This window comes from Notamacropus eugenii, chromosome 2, assembly GCF_028372415.1.
Source record: "Notamacropus eugenii isolate mMacEug1 chromosome 2, mMacEug1.pri_v2, whole genome shotgun sequence".
Classification (NCBI taxonomy): domain Eukaryota; kingdom Metazoa; phylum Chordata; class Mammalia; order Diprotodontia; family Macropodidae; genus Notamacropus; species Notamacropus eugenii.
In genome coordinates this window covers 386,152,555-386,172,819 of record NC_092873.1, presented here as the reverse complement: position 1 = coordinate 386,172,819, position 20,265 = coordinate 386,152,555, and the positions used below count along the sequence as shown (strand labels likewise).

General features: G+C 40.3%; 1 protein-coding gene across 3 annotated transcripts; it reads left to right on the top strand.

Annotated features, from left to right (window-relative positions):
- Positions 1-4,776: 4,776 nt before the first annotated feature.
- On the top strand, positions 4,777-20,133 carry LOC140529037 (intelectin-2-like). 3 transcript variants are annotated; one of them, XM_072647432.1, is made up of 8 exons: positions 4,777-4,849; positions 11,359-11,423; positions 11,867-11,968; positions 13,743-13,990; positions 15,629-15,787; positions 15,890-16,010; positions 16,396-16,499; positions 19,854-20,133. In XM_072647432.1, the coding sequence occupies exons 1-8, from the start codon at positions 4,797-4,799 to the stop codon at positions 20,004-20,006; spliced, it is 1,005 nt and encodes a 334-aa protein (XP_072503533.1). In that variant the 5' UTR covers positions 4,777-4,796; the 3' UTR covers positions 20,007-20,133. The 3 variants fall into 3 exon arrangements, with proteins under 3 accessions (XP_072503533.1, XP_072503535.1, XP_072503534.1); XM_072647434.1 differs by lacking the exon at positions 4,777-4,849 and having other exon boundaries at positions 11,275-11,423; positions 11,873-11,968; XM_072647433.1 differs by lacking the exon at positions 4,777-4,849 and having other exon boundaries at positions 11,275-11,423.
- The last annotated feature ends 132 nt before the right edge of the window (positions 20,134-20,265 follow it).

Below are 20,265 nucleotides of genomic sequence, written 5' to 3'. Positions count from 1 at the left end.
CAGTTGCAATGGGAGGGGAAAGGGGAAAGTATAATACATAAAGTGAAAGTGGAAACCAGTGGGGTAGGAGGCTATGATTTTTTCTGGGAAGTGATGTGGAGACCTGGTGCTAGGCAAAGTGAGATGAAAGCTTCTAGATCAGAACTCAGTGAGAGTTTAGAGCTAGAGTCCATGGTTCTGGTTGGGGGAGATGAGGATGGTGCTCAGATTGCAAGCCTGATATGGGAATGGTAGCCTTTGATGTGTCTTTTGGCTCTCCATCTTTGAGTTCCTTACATTAGTGTATCTATACATAGCTCATTCTTTGAGGTGAGAGACTGGATTTCCTTTCTGTCTTTGACTCCTCAGAGTTTAGGCCGATGACTTGCACTCAGCAGATGTTTAAACAATATTTATTGGACTTTATTTTATGTTTCTTCTCCTGCTCTTCCCCAATATAATTTCTTCTTTCAAATTTATGTAATTTCATTATAACATCCTGACCTCATTGTCAATCTTCAGGTCATCCTCCCACTTTCTCCAGTGAGTCTAGCACTTGGCTTCAAGTCATTCTCTCCACTTATGACTCAGCAATTAGCTGATGCAGTGAATAGAAGGCTGGGCTTAGAGTGAAGAAGACTTGAGTTCAAATCCAGCCTCAGGACACTTATCAGCTGTGTTAGCCTGGACGAGTCACTGTACCCTGTTTGCCTCATTTTCTTCATTTATAAAATAAGCTGCAGAAGGAAATGACAACCTACTCTAGTACCTTTGCCAAGAAAACTCCAGATAGGATCATGAGATGTCAGACACGACTGAAATGAGTGAACAGTAACACTCATGATTTGCATCCTCTCCAGAGGTTTTAGGATTTATGTCCCAGAACTTTGTCATACGCTGGTTTTATGATTCCTTCAACTCCAACGACTTCTTTCTGCACCCTAATGTAGCTACTTGCTGCCATGGCCATACCTTACACCTTACTAGGAGTAGCAAACACATTCTCTACAAATTCAAGAACTTTGTCATTTCTTTGTAGTACAATTTCCTCTCTTTTTATCTTCCCAGTTAAATTAAACTTACATTTCACCCTCACTTTGAACATGTAGGTCCATGTCTGCTACTGTTTCATGCTCTCTATTTGCCCAGTTCTTATTTCCTTTGCCTCCTTCCCTAGTCTTGACTTCTTTGTCATAAGATCAAGTATTTACTCAATTTGCCAAGGTAGTTCTGATTTTGACCTATTTCATCTGTATCCTCTTCTGACCTTCCTTCTGTTTTCTTCTGTGCTACGTTCTCTCATTTCTGTTTTTCCCCATATCATTATTTCTACTCTTCTTCCTCCCTCCCCAACTCTTTTAAAATAATAGCCCTCCTTTATCACAAATAAAGTCAATCAAAACAATCTCATACATTAGTTGTATCTGAAAATGTGTATCTCATCCTTCACATGTAATCTATCAGCTTGGTTTAGAGATGAGAATATTGAGAAAGGTGTCTGCTGGCACAGATGAATCTCTCTCTCCCTTGCTCTCAGGCCAAATGATGACCTCTGGTGATACTTCTGACTACTCACATCTTATAAAGTCATAATCCATTGTCTTCCATTTCCAGTACTCATTTGTCTAAGATTAAGGAAGAATAAACACAACAAAAAGAGAAGAAACAGAGGTAGTAATGCATTTGTGACCATATGGAGGTCTATGCAGGTGTGAAGATGAGATAGCCACTCCTGCTAATGCTTCTCACATTGTATCCTGGGCCATCTCCCACTGTCCTGATGAATATCAGGCCAGTGGACCCAAATGGCTCAGGAGAAGAAAGTGAGGTTGGTGACCTTGCACAGCCCTCCCTCACTCAAAGCAAAGTCAACTGCAAGTCATGTCATCATCTTGATGCCGTGGTCCTCTTTGAGAATGAAGGACAAACACAACAACAACAAGAACACAACTTCTCTCAGTGTTTCTTTCTTCTGAAATGAGAGGAGAGAAACAGAGAGAGAGAAAGAGAGGGAGGGAGCGAGAGAGAGAGAGAGAGAGAGAGAGAGCAAGAGAGAAATAGAGAGAGACAGAGAAACAGATAGTGACAGAGACAGAGAGACAGACACGGACACACACACACACACACATACACACACACAGAGAAAGAGAGAGAGAGAGAGAGAGAGAGAGAGAGAGAGAGAGAGAGAGAGAGAGAGAGAGAGAGAGAGAGATCTTACCTGAAGTGTTGGAATGGAAACATGGTGAAAGTTGGGATACAAGTGGCAAGAGTGTGTACCTTAAGAAAGGATTTGGTTGAAAACAGGTGTTTGGTGAAAGATGTAGGAGAAGGCATTCCTCATCAGAACTGGATGTGCTAGAAAAGTTATTGGAGTGCTTTATCCATTCCAAGCTAGGATGAAGCTCTGGTAAGAGGATGTTGTTTATCAGGACCCCAAACTGGTGGGAGGGTCTCACATTAAGGCAGCAGAAGGAGAATGACTCAAGACCACTGCCACAGGTCATGAGTTCATTAAACTAAAAAGGTGCAAGCCTTATCTGTCTGATCAGAATTAGTAGCAGAAAAGCACAAGCTGTCTGTTTGCCTGTTGTTTCTATGGGCATTTCCACCATTTAACTCAATTGAATATATATTGGAATTCTCCTGTCAATAAAAACTAATTAAATTATTTAAACTATCAATATAAATAGATATTTATAGCAATATAAATCTAATTGTGACACAATGTAATCCTGCCTTTCTGATTATATTTTGATGATGGTGTTCCTGCATCAGTCTGTTGGGATCTCCAGACTTTTAGAAGACCTGTTTGATTTCCATGGCCCACATACGACAAGCATTTTCTGAGGTATTTAGAGTTGGGTTTTTATGGGGTAAGCTATCTCATGCACCCACACCCAAAGTCTGAACACTTTCATGAGGTCTATCAACTTATCCTAAGTCCATGATTGTTTCATTGCTATAATAGTCTTTTGGTAGACCCTTACATCAAACCTACTCCACAGCCCTTCCATTATGTGAGTCAGTCTGGTCATGACTGCTCTTTTGGGGTACTCCTCCTCCTCTTACGTACCTCATTAGTTGGTCATCTATCTCTAACACAAATTTAGATGGTGTTTGTCCTTTGTGTTGAAAGGTATCACCAAATACAATAAATACAATCTCAGTTATTAGGTCAGCACCATTAGCATCACTTAGCTTTTGTAACCATCTTGATACGTGATTCTTAGCTTTCTGTTCCTCAGAGCCTGCAGCTGTTGAATCACAAGTCCTCTGACATGTGCATGAAACAATTCGCCTTGTCTCTGTCAAATGCCTAATCACTCTACTCTGTTTTATGGTGAGCTCACAGGTCTCCTGAGACTTCTGTAGGAAGACAAAGGTCCTTTTTTGAGAAAATTATTCTCTTGGGTCTATTAGATCTGTGTGTAGTGAGATAGTTAATCTTGTCTTAATCATGAGCAAGCCCTGTGAAATCTGGGATATCTAGTCCTTGCCTTACCCCCAAGTGATAATGGCTTCTACCCCTTGTCTTATGCACAGGTAGTGTACAACTCAGGAATTAGTCTGCGTGTTAGTCACAAATGAGCAATCTTTTCCTTTTTTATAGAATAACCATCTTTGTCAGTATCTGTAAATGAGATGATGGGGCAGCTAGATGTCTCAGTGGACAGAGTGCCCTCTTCTCAGACTCTCTTGGCTCAGTAAGGCTTCTATTTTTGTGATCAATTCTTCTTCCAGTGGAAGAATTGTAGATTGGTTCCATGGTATTTTCTCTTAACCCAGTATTGTAGTTCATATTTTTCAGTGGTTCAATAGGTCAGATAATTTACAGAGTACTAATTGAGCCATATCCCTAGTAGTGACTGTGTTATTAAAGAACTTTCACTCTTCTTATTCTTGACTTGTATTTTCTTTTTAAAAATTAACCTCTGTATTGTGAACTTAAACCAAAGAAGAGCACTATCATTTACAGAGCAGAACACAAAAAGAGAATTGTATATAAACTGTGTGTTTTATATCACTTTGTCCTTGATGAAAAGTAAAATCCACATGTTGCTTTCAAAATTGTCTTTCTTTTCTATGTTTCCTCATGAACTTGCTTCCACATTTTTTCTATATTAAAAAGAATGCAGTGTTTCAGTGGTGCTCTTTTTTTTTTGGCTTTCCTATTACTGATTTCCCTTTGCCCCCTTAAGAGAAAGAAAAACCCTTATACTATAAAAGTGTAGTTCGCTAAAGTGAATACACGTGTCCACATGAGTGACCTGGTAACAAGACAAGCATTACAAATGCACATTTACATAGACTATAAAGGGTAACTGGGTCATTCAGTGGAGATTTAGGTACTTGGAGTCAGGAAGACTAAGCTCAAATCTGGCCTCAGACACTAGCTGTGTGACCCTGGGCCAGTCACTTAACCCTGTTTGACTCAGTTTCTTCATTTGTGAAATGAGATGGGGAAGGAAATGGGAAACCAGTCCAGTATCTCTGCTAAAAAATTCCTAAAAGAAGTCATGAAGGGAAGGACAGACTAAGAACAAACAACAACCTAGAATATAAAAACCTGAATGCATATACATTGGGAAGGGAAGGGTTGTCATAAAGTGTTAAGGTGTGACGTTTCTATCATATTTGTAAGTGTGTGTGTGTGTGTGTGTGTATGTGAGAGAGAGAGACAGAGACAGACAGATAGACAGACAGACAGAGAGAGGGAGGGAGAGAAAGAGACAGAGAGAGAGATGAGGATTTGAAAGATTTATCAATTCTTCTTCTTGTTTATTCTTCCTCTAGGTAAGATATATTGCCACCAGGTGATGATAAGCACCTTGTCCACAGCCATGCACTTGAAACAAGACTTTTGCCAAAGGTTTCACAGAAATTAATATACACTTAGTCATATGTGTCTTCATTAAAACAGATTAGAGGAAATAGCTCTCTTCATACCATATACAAAAATATATATAAAGAATTACAGGGAAATTGATTAGAATACTCCCATCCTTATTAACCTGAACCCTATCTTGAAATCACGTTTCTCCTTGTTCTTGAAGGGTTCAGTTTTTTTGTTTGACTACAAGGAAAAATGATTTGTGCTGATCCATAGAGCTGTAAAGCAGAAAATAAGAAGCTTTAGAGTTATTGATAAACTGTAGGATTGCTTGTACAGGAGACTCTTGGGTGTTCTCATAAACAATTTCTTCAGGATAAGAAAAAGAACTCACATCAATATTATGTCAGTTGGGGAAGAATATTTGCTAAAGAGAACAATCCAGAGTTGTTTGATCACCCACTTTGATTGTGGAAAGTTACTCTTGTGACAATGAAGATCAAAAATTGGGGAGATTCAGGGGGAATTTCGTAGCCTCTTGCATGGCCTACCTGCAGATTTGTATTCAGCCTTATATGTATGCATTCCAGCTCATGCATGTGATCTTGATAACTTGAGATAATTTCTGCCTCCTAATTTTTATGACCTACCAGTCTTGTGGGACAATTTGATTTCAGAAGCCCAAAACAATGTGAATATTTTCATCTGGTTGATTAATTTGCATAATTGCTCTAAAATATCCTCTCTAGGATCCTCAACATTTAAAATGTGGTATATGTTTATGTGTGACTATTTGAATGAGTTTATGAAGTATATTATGGGCAGCTAGGTGGTGCAGTGGATAAAGTGCGAATCTTTTCAAGTTTTCAAATCTAGCTTCAGACATTTACCAGCTGTGTGACCCTGGGAAAATCACTTAACCCTATTGGCCTCAGTTTCATCATCTGTGAAATGAGCTAGAGAAGGAATTGGCAAACCTCTGCCATATGTTTGCCAAGAAAAACATAAACAGGGTCACAAAGAGTGAGACATGAATGCAAATGACTCAATAAAAACAAAATGAAGGATATTATGTCTTTCAACTAAGCAGTGGTATAAAGAACTCCAGGTGAGGAAACTCCTTCACTTAAGGCATTTTCTCTTCAACTTACAGTTTTGTAAGGTTGACAAGGTACTGAGAGGCTAAGTGACTTCTCTCATATGCTAGCCAATGTCTATCAAAGCAGTACTTCTACCTAGATCTTACTGAGTCTTATGCTAGCTTTCTCTTCCATATAGTATGCTATCTCTTTAAAAAAAAGGAGATTGCATGGTAGAATGGAAAGACTGCTGGGATTTGAGTCAGAGGCAGTGGGTTCAAGTCCTTGATCTTCCATTTACTGCCTGTGTGTTCTCTGGGCATCTTACTTTATGTTTTTGTGTCTTAGTTTCATCATTTGTAAGATGGTGAGATTGGAATAGACGAATCCAAAGATCCCTTCCATCTCTAAATCTATGGCTCTATGAACCTACAAAGTAGCTTAAATTTTTAAAAAGTAGATAAGGGGCTTTAAAAGATCAATCAATAAACATTTACTAAGCACCTACTATGTGTCAGGCACTGTGCTAATAAGCACTGGATTATTGCCTTGAAACTGTGGATTAAATTCCACACTTAGCAATGCAGGCATAAATGAGCAACAAGAAAATGATAGACGGGGCATAGCCAAGATGGTGGAGTAAAGGTAGAGACTTGCCTGAGCTCTGTCCCCAACACCTCCAAATATCTTTGAAATGACTAAGAAATTCTAGAGCAGGAGAATCCAGAGAACGATGGAGTGAAATAAATTTCTAGCCCAAGGCAACTTGGAAGGTTGGCGGGAAATGTGTGTTGCAACGGGGTGAGAGAGGAACCCAGTCAAGCACAGGACATACCAGTGCTGACTTGGCTGAATCACTGGCAGCAGTGGTGATTTTCAGATCTTTTAGCCCACAGATGCCAATGATGATTTAGAAGGTCAGCAGGAAAGGTCTGTTGCACTTGAGTGAGAGTGGAGTGCAATCTAGAACAAGATGTGCCAGCATAGCCCTGGACAGAGCAAACCAGGAACAGGTCTTGGGTATGACAGAATTGGCTAGTGGCTGTCTCCAGAGTTCCCAGCCCACAGATAGTAAGGGGAATGGAAGAACTGGCCATAAGATGAATACAGGGGTCTCTTGCTAGCATTAAGGCAGGACTCTGTTACTTTGGATCCAGTTTGCAGTCCTGGGTGGCAATCCCAGTGAGAGGAGGAGTACTAGCTCAGCAGAGCTTGTAGCCACAGTGGAGGGGGCACCCTCCTCAGAATTCCAGAGCAGAAAAGTGTGCCTGTGGTCAATCACAGACCAGAACACAGGCCAAAAGAGTAGTAAATACCTCTCATTAGGTCATGCCACCTTGAAAGAACTGAGAATTTATGGGTTCCTAGAGGTATCTATGAAAACAGCTGCACAAAATCCCTGAAAATTTGGGACAGTGCACCCTCCACCATGGAAATACAACCCTACTTTAACAAAGATTAAGAAGTCCTGTAATAGACTGGGAATGTGAGCAAACAATCCATAAAACACCCACTTTGACTGTGGAAAGTTACTATTTTGACAATAAAGATCAAAGCACAAGCTCAGAGAAAGAGAACAATGTCAAAGCTTCTACATCCAAAGCCTCCAAGAAAAATACAAATTGGTCTAGTAGATCCCGGAGAGAAAATTTAAAAATTATTGGATTGCTTGAAAGCCATGATAAAACAAAGAGCCTAGACATCATCTGTCAGGAATTTATTAAGTGAAACTTCTAGAACTCAAGGGTAAAAGAGAAATTGAAAGAAATCTAAAAAACATAATTCTACCAGAGACTGGTTTTGAGGACACATAAAGCCCTGTGGCTATCAGTCACATTCAGAAGAGTCTAGCACTTTGTCGTCCTCTCCAGCTCCTAAAACATTTGGAACCCATCTAGTTTTGTTAACATGAATTGGCAAAACATGGAATTTCCACCGTAAAATCAGGATAGCTGGTGTTAAGGTGTGGTTAGTAGCACTTTCAACATGTAAAGTCCAAATATCCCTGGTTTTGGATTTTTTCTGGGTTGTCTTTCTATACCAGTTTAGGAATTCCAGAAAGTTGGAGACCTGGATTCCAGACAGCTACAAGTGGTCAACTGAGAGTGAAATTCTATCTTATCACTTTTCTGATTGGTCCTTTGCTCATGCATTATGCAAGACAAGCTACTTTGGGTAGTAATATTTTTAAAATATTTCATTTAGTCAAATTCTATTGGTTGGTGTACTTCAAATAACGTTAGCGAATACTTCATTTGCAACACTATATTATGATACCAATTTTGTTGTAGGCATGTAAAATCTGTTTATAGGGCATTTAATTCTTTACTCAAAGTCTCAATATCATAAGAATTCGCAATACCCCTTCCAGTCCCCATGTCCCCCAAAATAATATCTAAAAGATGTGTCTCAACACAAGAGGAGATAATTTGAGCCCCTCTCTGAAGAGTTCCACAATTCTTTTGCCCAGGTCCTACAGGAAGAATTACATCTAGATATATTACCCTGAGAGGCATTCTAAAGCAAAGGTCCACTTATTTATGGCCGGAGCCACTACAACGAGAATGGGCTCTTGCCATGACGTGAATAAAGCAACAGGTGCCATATCGGAATTGTTTGAATTATCAGGGTGGGTAATAGTTTTGGCAGGAAACTTGTTGAAAGAACTGCCTTTGTTATCTTTATGTATTATTTATTCATTATATATTATTTTTATTATCTTTCCCTCCAACTCTGACTCAATTTAACAGGTAAGAGCTTTGGAACAGGAAGGGGATGGAAGGTTTCAGTATTATTAATTTCATTGGAGTTAAGTTTGGTTTTATGATAATATAATAGCCATCTGAAATGAGTTCATTCAGTTACAGAATGTTGAGAAACTTTTAGACCCCAAGCTTTGGAACTGGCATTATTCAGAGTAATATTATGGAACTTATGAGCAAATAGAAAACAAGAAAATGATCCTGTGCAACTGACCTCAAGAAATAGTTCTAAATGAATCGGGTGCAGTTTAAGTGCTCAGAACCTTCCCAAGAGTGATATTTTGATCAGCATAATTGGAGGGAAATATGAATTTACATATTTATTTCTAGGAATTTAAGCTTTCAAGGAAAAGGATCAATAGTATAATTATTCCCACATAGAGTTCCATATTTATTAGTTTAAAAGACCAATATAAAATCCTAATTTTCTGTAATAACCAAAAACATTATTGTTGTTATGTCATTTTCATTCACATCCAAGACTTCATGAACCCCCCATTCAGGGTTTTCTTGGCAAAGATCCTGAAGTAGTTTGCCATTTCCTCCTCCAGCTCTTTTTGAAGAAGAGGAAACTTAGGCAAACAGGTTAAGTGACTTGCCTAGGGCTACACAGCTAGTAAATGTCTGAGGCCAGATTGGAACTCAGGAAGATGAGTCTTCAGGATTCCAGGATCAGCACTCTATCTACTACATCACCTGTACTTAACACAAACGAAACTGTAAACAGCTAAAATTAGTTTATCTTCCAGATCGTGTTTGAATCCTTTAAACAACCTTTTAGCCATTATTTTCAATACAGGATTTTAGACACCATCCAAATATAAATCCTGCCACTGTTAAACAATCACAAATGTTGCTACAGAAAAAGATATGCAAGGATGGGTGACTCTGTGTCTGCATCCCTGAGGTTCAGTTGCTCAAGGTAGCAGAGGGGTCCATCCTTGAGATGGTCCCTTTTGCCTTTCCTCAGTGTTCAGGGCACTTCCATTAGGATCCCAGTGGTGGCTTGCCATGTGCTCCAGGTATCCAGGTGGGCTTCTCTGCCACTGGAGGAGCCGTGTTGATTATTAGTAGCACTTCATGGGCTCCTTTCCACAAAATAATTTTTTATGGAGCTAGCAATAAAAGTAAAATTCACTTGGAGGAATAAAAAGTCAAGAATATTGATTGAAGGGAATCAAGGAAGAAAAAATGTGAAGGAAGGGAGCCCAGCAGGACAAGATTTCAAATTACATTACAAAGCGATGATCATCAAAACAGTTAGGTATGCAATATACAGGAGTAAATATTCATAGTCATCTAGTGCTTGAGAAACCCAAAGATTCAAGTTGGGGGAAGGGGCAAAATCTTAGTATTGTCAAAAATTGCTGTGAAAACTGGAAAGTACTTTGGCAAAAACTAGAACAGAGCAGCGTCTCACATTATATACCAAAATTACATATGTCTTTAATATGCAATTTCTCAAAATGGATCAATGATTCAAACATAACAGGTCATATCATAAGTTAATTAGGAGAGCACACAAAAAATATACCTGTTAGATCCGTGGAAAATAAGGGAAGAGTTAATGACCAACCAAGAGATAGAGTGGATCATGAAAGTAAAATGGATAATTTTGATTATGTGAAATGAAAGAGTTTTTAAACAAAGAAAATAAGTGTAGCCATAACTGAAAGGAAATCAAGAAACTCAGAGACAATTAAAAAGTTTCTTTGATAAAGACTTCATTCTGTTGCGTCCTGAGTTCTAATAGGTTTGATCCTATGAAAATCCTTTGAATCTTCTGTCTTTACCTACTGCCTCCTCTACCTACCATATGCTACTTAACATGAAACAAAACCCTGAGGGCAGACAGTTTTTGGCTTCCCCCACAAGACCATACTAGTTCCCCAAGAGTGGAGCTTTGGGACAGATGCCTGCCAATAGGGATTAGACATGCTGGACAGACTTATGTCTGCGAAGCCCAGAGTCAACTCTCTTCATTGACAAGTTTCCAAGTGGTGAGGAAGCAGCACAGTTTGGGGCAGAGCCCCATAAAAAGGCTCAGTTTTTCCACACCCAACAAAGGCTAAACCTCACTCAGAAGAGGCAAAAGCAGAAAACACTTCTCTCTCTGAAGCTGTGAGGAGGTAACTAGCTAAGAAGGGAGGAGGTATCTGGGCTCAGGTACTGGAAGGACACGGATGGTGAAGGCCTAGGGTTCAGGTCTGGCTTACCTCCAGGGTGAAAGAGAGTCTGAGGCAGAGGGTCCAGGCAGGGAGATGCTCTAGACACTTACAGTAACTTCAGTTGGTAAATCTTCAGTCTGTGCATTTATTCCTTGGAAATCTGCAAACACCAAAAATCAGAGATTGATTTAGTGTTTTGTTGATTGTGTAGACTTGTAAAAGCGTTAGAGAAAAAGTGAATAAGGCAGACTAAACTTAAAAGCATGTCTGGCATATGTAATATGAACATTATATTATGTATTCCAGACATAATTTTCAGTATGTGTATTCATACATACACATATAGACACACCAACATATATTCCCTGAGAACTCGTTAAGCATTTATCAGCATACGTGTTGTAAGGACCTGTATCGGAGACCAAGGGCCTTACATGCTCAGGACTTGCTACACTGGAGTCAGAGTCTAAGAAGTAGTTTGGGACATGGGAGATAATGGTCTATGGCCTCTCTTTGTAGTGATAAATAATTGTATTTAGAAAGAAAATGATCTGGCTTTGTACATCATGGTTTCTGATGTTGGTGACCAAAGAGGGCAGTGCTGGTAAGTTAAATTTTCTGCTTGTAAATTTTCCTCCTTCCTCCAAGGTGGGTTTATTGAAATCATTAGAGAGGCAAGGACCTGGAACTGTCCTGATGGTGATGGCAGGGGTTTCTTAACAGCACAGTCCTCATTGCCTATATTAGATTTGAGACAGATAAATTTTGAGTCCTGGGATAAGATGGGGTGGGAGGAAGTTGAGGTACCAGTCCAAAAGTATGCCCAGTGTTGTATGTGACCTATGTTGTAGGAGAAGAATTTGGCTTTTCTCACTACCTGATATTTCTTAAAGCTTCACGGGGCTGGATGCCATACTAAATGAGTTAGAAATGATGGTGATCCCTGACCTCTTCAAGAAGTGCAAATGAAACCTGTACCTTCTTGTGTGGTGGGAACTTGCACAATTTGTAACAAGAAAGTAAAAGCATTGATTGCATGTTTTTGAGACTCAGGTCTCCCTCTGACCTTAGAAGAGACCCGTGCTTCTTCCCCTGGATTCATCCCTCGAAGCTTCAAGGAAATCAAACAAAAATATCCAGAGTCTGATGGTGAGTGAAGACAGGTCAGGATGGTCTCCAGGTGAATACCTCCTCAATAGTGCAACCTGAGCTATATTTTAGCCCGTCTCAGTAAAACTATGACAGCCATTTGTTTCCCTGAGAGGCAAGCACTAGAAAAGCTTCAGCAGATTGAAGCCAGTGATGCCAGAAACTGCTTGATCCTCATGTTGCTTTTTCATTTTATTTCTTCCCACAATCACCTATCCATTTGTGCTCTCTTTCTTGCTTATTCTCATTGTTGATATTGAGTAGTTTGTGTCATGTCTAGCACTTTGTGTTCTTCTCCGGGGTTTTCTTGGCAAAGATATTGGAGTGATTTCCAATTTTTGTTCTCCAGCTTACTTTATAGATGAGGAAACTGAGGGTTAAGTGATGTGACCAGCTTCACAGAGCTAGTAAGTGTCTCAGAACAGGTGTCTTCTTGAATTCAATCCCAGCATTCTTTCCGTTGTGTCACTTAGCTGCCCTTTGGTTGCTCTAGATTGGAGATTGGAGCCAAGGGCACAGGGCCAATGCAATATTCACAGCACATAAGGCAGTCATGGATATGCTGGCACAATTCTGAATGGAGAAATACAACACACTCTCCATGTAGAGGACAGACTCAAAACATTTATTCAAACACCAGAAAGCCAAATCCATCATAGTAACCAAGAAATCTATACACAATAAGAAAGCACAGGGTAACCCATCCCCAAGCCTTCCCTCTGTTGGGCTTCCCACAAACCAGCTCCCTTAAACAAAATGCTCTTCTCTCACTCACAAGGAGCAGCCTGCTTGCCTGTGTCCTTCCCAGCTCTGATTGCTCTCTGACTAACTTCCTCTCAGCTCTGATGAATCCTTTCCTGTTTCAGCCTTTCAGCAGACTCTTCCCACGACTGTCTCACATGACTCAGACTTGTCTGTGACCCAAGCAGGTCACGTTGGTCTATTAATGTATGGGAAAAGTCTCCCCATTTCAATGACCATTACAGAGCGGCACCAGTTCTTCTCTGCCCTGTTCTCCACCCAGCAGTCTCGTTCCAGGAGAGAGCCTTTCAGGTTAGGGTCCTCTGAGTAAAGTTAAGAGATGAGAAGCTTCAAAAGTCTGTGATCCCAAATGGAAGAAAAACTATGGAGTCAGTCAGTATGCCTCATGGAGCTCTGCCTCTCAAGTCGAGTGTTAAAAGCTCTGTGGTGCAGAACTTCACATTTACTAGGCCTGAAGTGTTGGTTCAGGCCTGCAAATCACTAGTATTATTCAGTCCATTCCTTTCTGACTTCTGTAGGAGTGGGCAAGGGAGAACGTGTGACATAGTGGAAAGAATTCTGGACTTAGAACCAATTAATGTAATTTCAGAGCTTTGTCCTGATGCTAATCAGCTGTGTGATTCTAATAAGCAGGAATTTCCCTGAACCTTAGGTTCAAAGTCTGTAGAAGGAGAATAACAATATATGCATTCTCCATCGCACTGAGTAGTGTTTAGGAAAGTTATTTGCAAAGCCTTATATCCTGTACAAATGGGAGCTGTCATGAGGCTGAACATAGTCTTCAATAAGAGATTTCTAGTTGGAACTCTTGTTTCTATGCCCTCCTCCAGCCTCAGCTCAGAAATATTCTCCCAGATTCAGGAAAAAATGAGTTTCTCTAGGAAAGAATATCCCAAGAACAAGTCTGGGTGAATCCTAGAAGGAGATTCCTCTGGTTTTCAGGTGTTTTTATATCTCTAAGATTACTCATGTATTGTCAGTGAGTGAACCTTCTGTGGTTTTTCCTCTGCAGATGGCCTATACTTCCTTCAGACTGGGAATGGGAACATCTACCAGACCTTTTGTGACATGAGGTCTGGAGGAGGTGGCTGGACCCTGGTGGCCAGTGTGCATGAGAATCACTTGGCAGGGAAGTGCACCCAGGGGGATCGTTGGTCCAGCCAGCAGGGGAACAGAGCAGACTACCCTGAAGGTGATGGGAATTGGGCCAATTATGCCACCTTTGGATTTGCAGAAGTTGCTACCATTGATGACTACAAGGTATGCCCAGAGTGCCTCCTAGACCCTCTCTGACTGTCAAATATTTCTGCTTTGAATGAATGTGAATTACCTCCAGATATTTCCTGAGTTCTTATCGCCTGGAGGTTATGGTCCTTTGATTTTTTGTGGCAGGAGTTTCCCTTGATAGGTCTTAACTAATTATGTACTTGAAGAGAGATTTGATGTGTTTGGTTTGATTCCAGTAGCTAGAAACAGGAACAGTAGGTGTAACCCGAAAAGTGGTCACTTTTAACTTGATGTCAGAAAAATAAGAGCTTCCTAAAAATTGGAATTATTCACAAGTGGAGTGGGCTGCCTTGATCATTGGTGAGTTCCCCTTCATTGAAAGTCACCAATCTAGACACTACCTTGCATGTATGTTAAATACTGATTTTTCTGTGTACCCATTAGACAAGTTGACTGTTGAGGTCTATCCTATCTTCCAAATTCTGTGTTTTGTAAGCTTTGCCACACATGTGATCAGTGTGACTCCAACGCTCACAGGCTAATAATAAATAAGGAGCTTTAGTTTCAGTTCTGGTCTTAATGTGTCTTCCCAGAAGGCTGTTGAGAAGATGAAATTTATTACCATTTTTATTGATGGTATTTACTGTTAATTTATTTTATCCTCTTACTGCCTCAAGTCCTGGTTCTTTGCTTCTGAACTTACTGCAGAAGTTCAGCTGTTCTGTGATGAATTAAGTTTAGACATCCAGTTCTCCTGCTAATGACTATTTTGTTCTTCCCTCAAGGAATTCTGCTGTCCTTGGGAGATGTGAGTGGACCCAGAAAGTCTCATATAGAATCTTTACAACACCAAGCTATCCTTCAAGGATGTCTGGTTTGCTTTCCAAAAAACTCTGGTCTACTACCATTGAACCTTGCAGGTTGACTTAACCAAATACTTCTTAGTCACAGGAGGAAAGGAGGGCGTTGTTGATAGCTCCTACTCCCAACTTCTAACCAATCGTATTGTCCCGCCATGGTTCAGCTATGTAACCAGTCATATTACCCTCCCCCCTATCTCATCACCCAATCTTTACTCTTATTTACTGTAACCCTATAAAAATGAGTTAAGTTTGGTCAGCAGAGAAAAATCTATTTACCCATTCTATTGGCAGGTAGCCTCCCTATTTTTATTTATGGACAACTCACCCAGGGTAAGTGTTCACATGGTGGTCAGGAGAAGTAATACAAGGACACTCTCAAGGTCTCTTAGTTTCTTTGAAATTGAATGTATGACATGAGATACTCTGGCATGGGACCACCCTGTATGGTGTGCCCTCATCATAGAAGTTGCTGTGCCATATGAGCAAAGCAGGAATTGAAGTACCTTAAAAGAAAATGTGAGATACAGAAATTTAGAGAATCCACCCCTGGAATTCAAGTGGAGTATTTGTGCCTGAGTTGTGGTAGAACATTCTGAGCTCATATTGGTCTGATCAACCACAGTCAGACATATTGTAACTTGACTCTAGCATGGTGATGTCATCTTGGTCCTCTTTGAGAATGAAGGACAACCAGCAGCATCCCTATTTGTAATAAAATGTTATCTTGCTGAAAGAGAATATGCCTCAGTCTATTTTTGTGAAATTGTACTTATGACACCATTGGGCTAAGTTGTCTATTGTCCTCTAGAACCCAGGTTACTATGACATCCAAGCCCAGGACCTGGCCATCTGGCATGTGCCCAACAAGTCTCCCCTGCAGCAATGGCGGAATAGCTCCCTGCTTAGATATCGTACATACATTCACTTCTTCAGTCATGAAGGAGGGAACCTGTTTGGCCTTTATCAGGTAAACTGAGTTGTGGGCACCATATGAGTAACTAGCATGGGAAATGGGCTCAACAGTATCCCCAACACCTGTTCTCATGATGTTGCTTTATGTCTCCTGAAGAAGTATCCAGTGAAGTACGGGACTGGTAAGTGTTGGACAGACAATGGACCAGCCGTGCCTGTCATCTATGACTTTGGGGATGCAGAAAAAACTGCCAAGTATTACTCTCCATTGAGCCAGAGTGAGTATTTTTTGTCTGAGCTACCCAAAATAATATTACCTCCTATCCTCATCCCTGTGAGCTTTGCACTGTAATGGTGACATGCCCATAAAAGGAACATCATCATTTTCCTTCATTCCTCAGACAAGTAAGTGGATGTCACTGAGGCCCACTTGCAATCTCTTGTGATATCTTTGACTATTCTTAGTCCCATCTGTCCGTGTCTGTGGTTGTAATGCATGAGTCGCTGCTCCCAGATTAGCTTGTTCTAAAACATTATAGTGTTAAGCCACAGTCTGGGTTTGAAGGTACACCACTGAGGGAATTCCAGGCCTGCTGCTCTGAAACTGATCTCTGAATTTTTGTCTTTCACAATGATCATCCAAATTCTTTTGTGTCTTACCAGACGAAGTTGTTGGAGGCTTTGTCCAGTTCCGGGTATATAATAATGAAAGAGCAGTCAATGCCCTGTGTGCTGGAGTGCGAGTCACTGTATGCAACAATGAACATGTGAGTCCTGGGACCATCAGAGGGTTGGAGAGCAGCAATTGGGGAATCTCTGAACCTAGTGGGGTCAAATTAGAGCCATACACCAACTCTCCCTCTTTTCAGTCCATTGAAGAGAGAGTCACAGTGAAACAGACAGAAACACACAAAGGGAGAAATACAGAGAAAAACGTTTGAGCCTATGCAATTCATGATACCAACCATAGTACAAGCTTACATGTATACGATGTTTTAAGATTTACAAAGTGCTTTGTACATATTGTCGCATTTAACCTTCAGGACGACCCTGTATAGTAGGTGGCATTCCCTCTTTACTGATGAGGAAACTGAGACTGAGAGAGTTGTAGAGACCTATGCAGAATCAGAGAGCTAGGAAGTGTGTGTGTGTGTGTGTGTGTGTGTGTCTGTGTGTATGTGTGTGTGTGTCTGTGTGTCTGTGTGTGGGGAACAGGTAGGAGAGAGGAGAGTAAGCATAAACTTCAGAAAGATAGCAGTGAGAGGTAAGTAGGGAAGTAAATCCATGTTCCTGGGAGAAGTCATAGCTCTGGACACAGGTTTTGATGCCTTTGATCTCTTCAGGGGAGAGGTTGCTCTGTGTGTTACCTGCTGGGTGAGACCCCTCCTCTTTGGGGCCTCTCCACTGTCCTGTTTCATGAAATCCCTTCTATACCACTCCTGGACTATGGAAAGACTGTGAAGCACTCTTAGTGAACCAGCAGCATTCCACTCTTTTTGTGACAAGCAATTCCCTTCAACCCAATAAACCTCTGTATTCAACATAGCAATACAGAGCTATGCAATCACGCTTTCTGGGCTAATTATCCCCTCTCCAACTAGAGAAGTCAGAGAGGATAATTTAGATGAGACAGTCTTTAAATAAAAAGTTTCCACTCTCTCAAGCTGCAAATGGTGCTAAAGAACAAGGCAGACAAGAACAGGTAGTTCATTACCAATCAGTATGGATTGACTTTTCCTCCAATCAGCTCTCAGCAATAGTTTCTCTTCAATCAGTTCCCAGAATCAAGGAATGTGTTCCCCACTCTACCACACCCCTCACCCCATCCCATCCTTACATCTGCAGTGTAGGCTCCAAGTTATTTTTTTAGCTCTCAGTTTAGTTGTATTTCTCTTTTGTCTCAATCTCTTCCCCACTTACCGTCGTCTTTGGACTCCTTTCTTCTGACTGACTGTTTTGAAAGTTAGCATTTATTTAGGTTTTTTATTCCTTGCTTATCCTACTTCACAGCAATGTGCTTCCTAGCATGAAATGGTTTGTATCTTCCTAATGGTTAAACAAGTCAAAACCCACGTTTCTATCAAGCATGAAACAGATAATTATCATTCACTCATTCAGAATAGTTTTTTGCTGTTGTTTTCTAGAAATAAAAAGAAAACTCCTAGAATAAGCCATATTCAGATTAATTGCTGACAAACATTGCACTGCAGTCCTCTTTATATCACTGTGTTCTTGCCCTTTAAGTTGTTTTCAAAGACATCCTCTCACCACATTCATATAAGTCACTTCCTGCCCTATCCCCTTTGGGTCCTGCTTTTCTAACAGAAATGCCCATTTTTGACCTTTTAGAGACAGTGTCCCTATAAGAAAGGACCAGTACCTTCCACTGCAGTGGATTGCATCATTTAGTAGGAAGCACTCATCACTCAAGGTATATCAACAGGTCTACCCATTATCAGGAGGATTATGAATATATTTTCAGCATTAAATGGGAACAAGAATTCTGGGACCTTTAAGCTCCCTTTCAACTCCTATATTTTCTGCTTCCTCCTGCCTTCCCCCTAAAAGTTTCATTCTAAGAATGTAAATCCTCTATCCTGGCAAATGTCTTCCTCCATCCAACTCCATGACTTTTACCTTCTCTTCACACAATTAATTTCCACTTCTCAATCAGAGTGGTAATAGGATGTCAAAATTTCACAATGTAATCTTCAAACATGAAGTTGAGACAACCACCTGCACCTGAGTTTGGAAGAAGGAAAGAGATGCCAGGTCCCCTTCCAGATTTCAGTGGGCTCTAACACTGGGGCACAAACCTTGGTGATACTGAATCACAATTGAGAACTATGACTTCTGACTTGACAATGTATCTTTCTGGGAATCTGCAAACTACCCATGGCTCCAGGTTTTGGGACACACAAGAAGCAGAGTATACATACATACATGTACAGCAGAGTATATAGACAGAGCATAAGTGTGAGCTTAATGTGGCCAGGCACAGGATGAGAACTACTGAAGAGACTAATGCTTTCAGGAATTTTCATTTTCCTTTGAAATGCATCCAATTTGAAGATTGCATACTTCTATGGCCAAGTTTTCTTTTAAACTGGGCAGATGATGGAAATAAAGCTTCACTGAAAATTTTTCTGCATACTTCATCTAAAAATTAACTCCTGATTTACATTTTATATCAGTTTTGTTCAAAGTCTTTTAAATTTGTTGTCCAAACTTTTGATTTCATCTTTGTGGGAATTCCTAGTATAAAAATAACCTTTCCTGACTCAGATACCTGTTTGTAATTTAAAATCTGAAAGTATTACCTGGGAATACTCTGAGTATAAATCATCTGAACAGTTTAACACATCAAGTAAGTGCCAGAGGCAGGACCTGAACCTCTCACCCCAATGCCAGCCTTTTGTCCAAACTGCTGCTATTGTTTGTGGGCAAAGTACTATGCTATAGAAAGAGAATAGGTTGTTTTTGTTTAGAAAGTGCATGTAATCTTGGGAAAATAGTAATAATGCAAGGGAGAACATGCTAATTTTTAGTTTTGACATTAACCTAGTATAAGGTACTCATTTAAAAAAATAATTTTCATTTCATTTCATTTCATTTATATTCTGAACTTAAACACCAAATAGGATGTCTAATACAAGTCATTCTACAGAGAAGGAAATTGAGGCCCAGAAAGAGGAAATTGGCTTAATTAAGGTCACAGAGACAATAAGGAATAGAGTGAGATTTTAACCAAGTTTTATAATTCCATGATCCTAGGGCTTTCTCCTGTGTCTGGGAGAGTCATTAAAACGACTAGCTATACGGGTAACTCGTACTAACTGCAAGAATCACCAAGGTCTGGATTGTTGGGAAAGTCTTCCCATCAGTGGTAGCATTTGAACTAGGTCTTGAGGGTCATCATTATATATAATCAAGGAGGACAGGCATGGATAGTACAGGCATGGGGACAGCTAGCATGCTCAGGAGACTGAGGATCATTTTGTAAGTTCCATAACATATCTATGAGACAAAGGGATTCCATGTATTTCCTTCCCTTAAGTAAAATTCTCTTAGTTAATATAGTAATCCCATGGTTCTTTCAGTGCTGTCTTTCCCCTTTGCAGCACTGCATTGGTGGAGGAGGATTCTTCCCCGAAGGTGATCCCAGGCAGAGTGGGGATTTCTCTGCCTTTGACTGGGATGGCTATGGAGGTCATGATGGTTGTAGCAGCAGTCGGGAGATAACAGAGGCTGCTGTGCTCCTGTTCTACAAATGACCATTGTGCCATTCTAGGAACTGATATTGGCAGATTCAGAAATGGGTAGGCTCCCTTAAGAACTGACATGACATGATTTCTCTGGGTGTGGAGTTTAAAGAGAATAATAAATTCCATTAAATCATGACTCTTTATTCTTGTGGCCTTGATCGAATCTCTTAGTGTCTCTTAGCTTCTTCTTCTTTTTGTTATGTATACAATGAGGGAATTGGATTAGATATCCTCAGAGATCCCTCTAGCTCTAGACCTACCATCCTAT

What these genes read in the sequence shown, in the direction of transcription:
- LOC140529037 (XM_072647432.1), top strand. Translation starts at nt 4,797, where the DNA reads ATGATAAGCACCTTGTCCACAGCCATGCACTTGAAACAAGACTTTTGC. An exon ending in AAACAAGACTTTTGCCAAAG is followed by an intron (nt 4,850 to 11,358) that starts GTTTCACAGAAA and finishes AATTGTATTTAG; the next exon opens with AAAGAAAATGATCTGGCTTT. An exon ending in CTACCATTGATGACTACAAG is followed by an intron (nt 13,991 to 15,628) that starts GTATGCCCAGAG and finishes ATTGTCCTCTAG; the next exon opens with AACCCAGGTTACTATGACAT.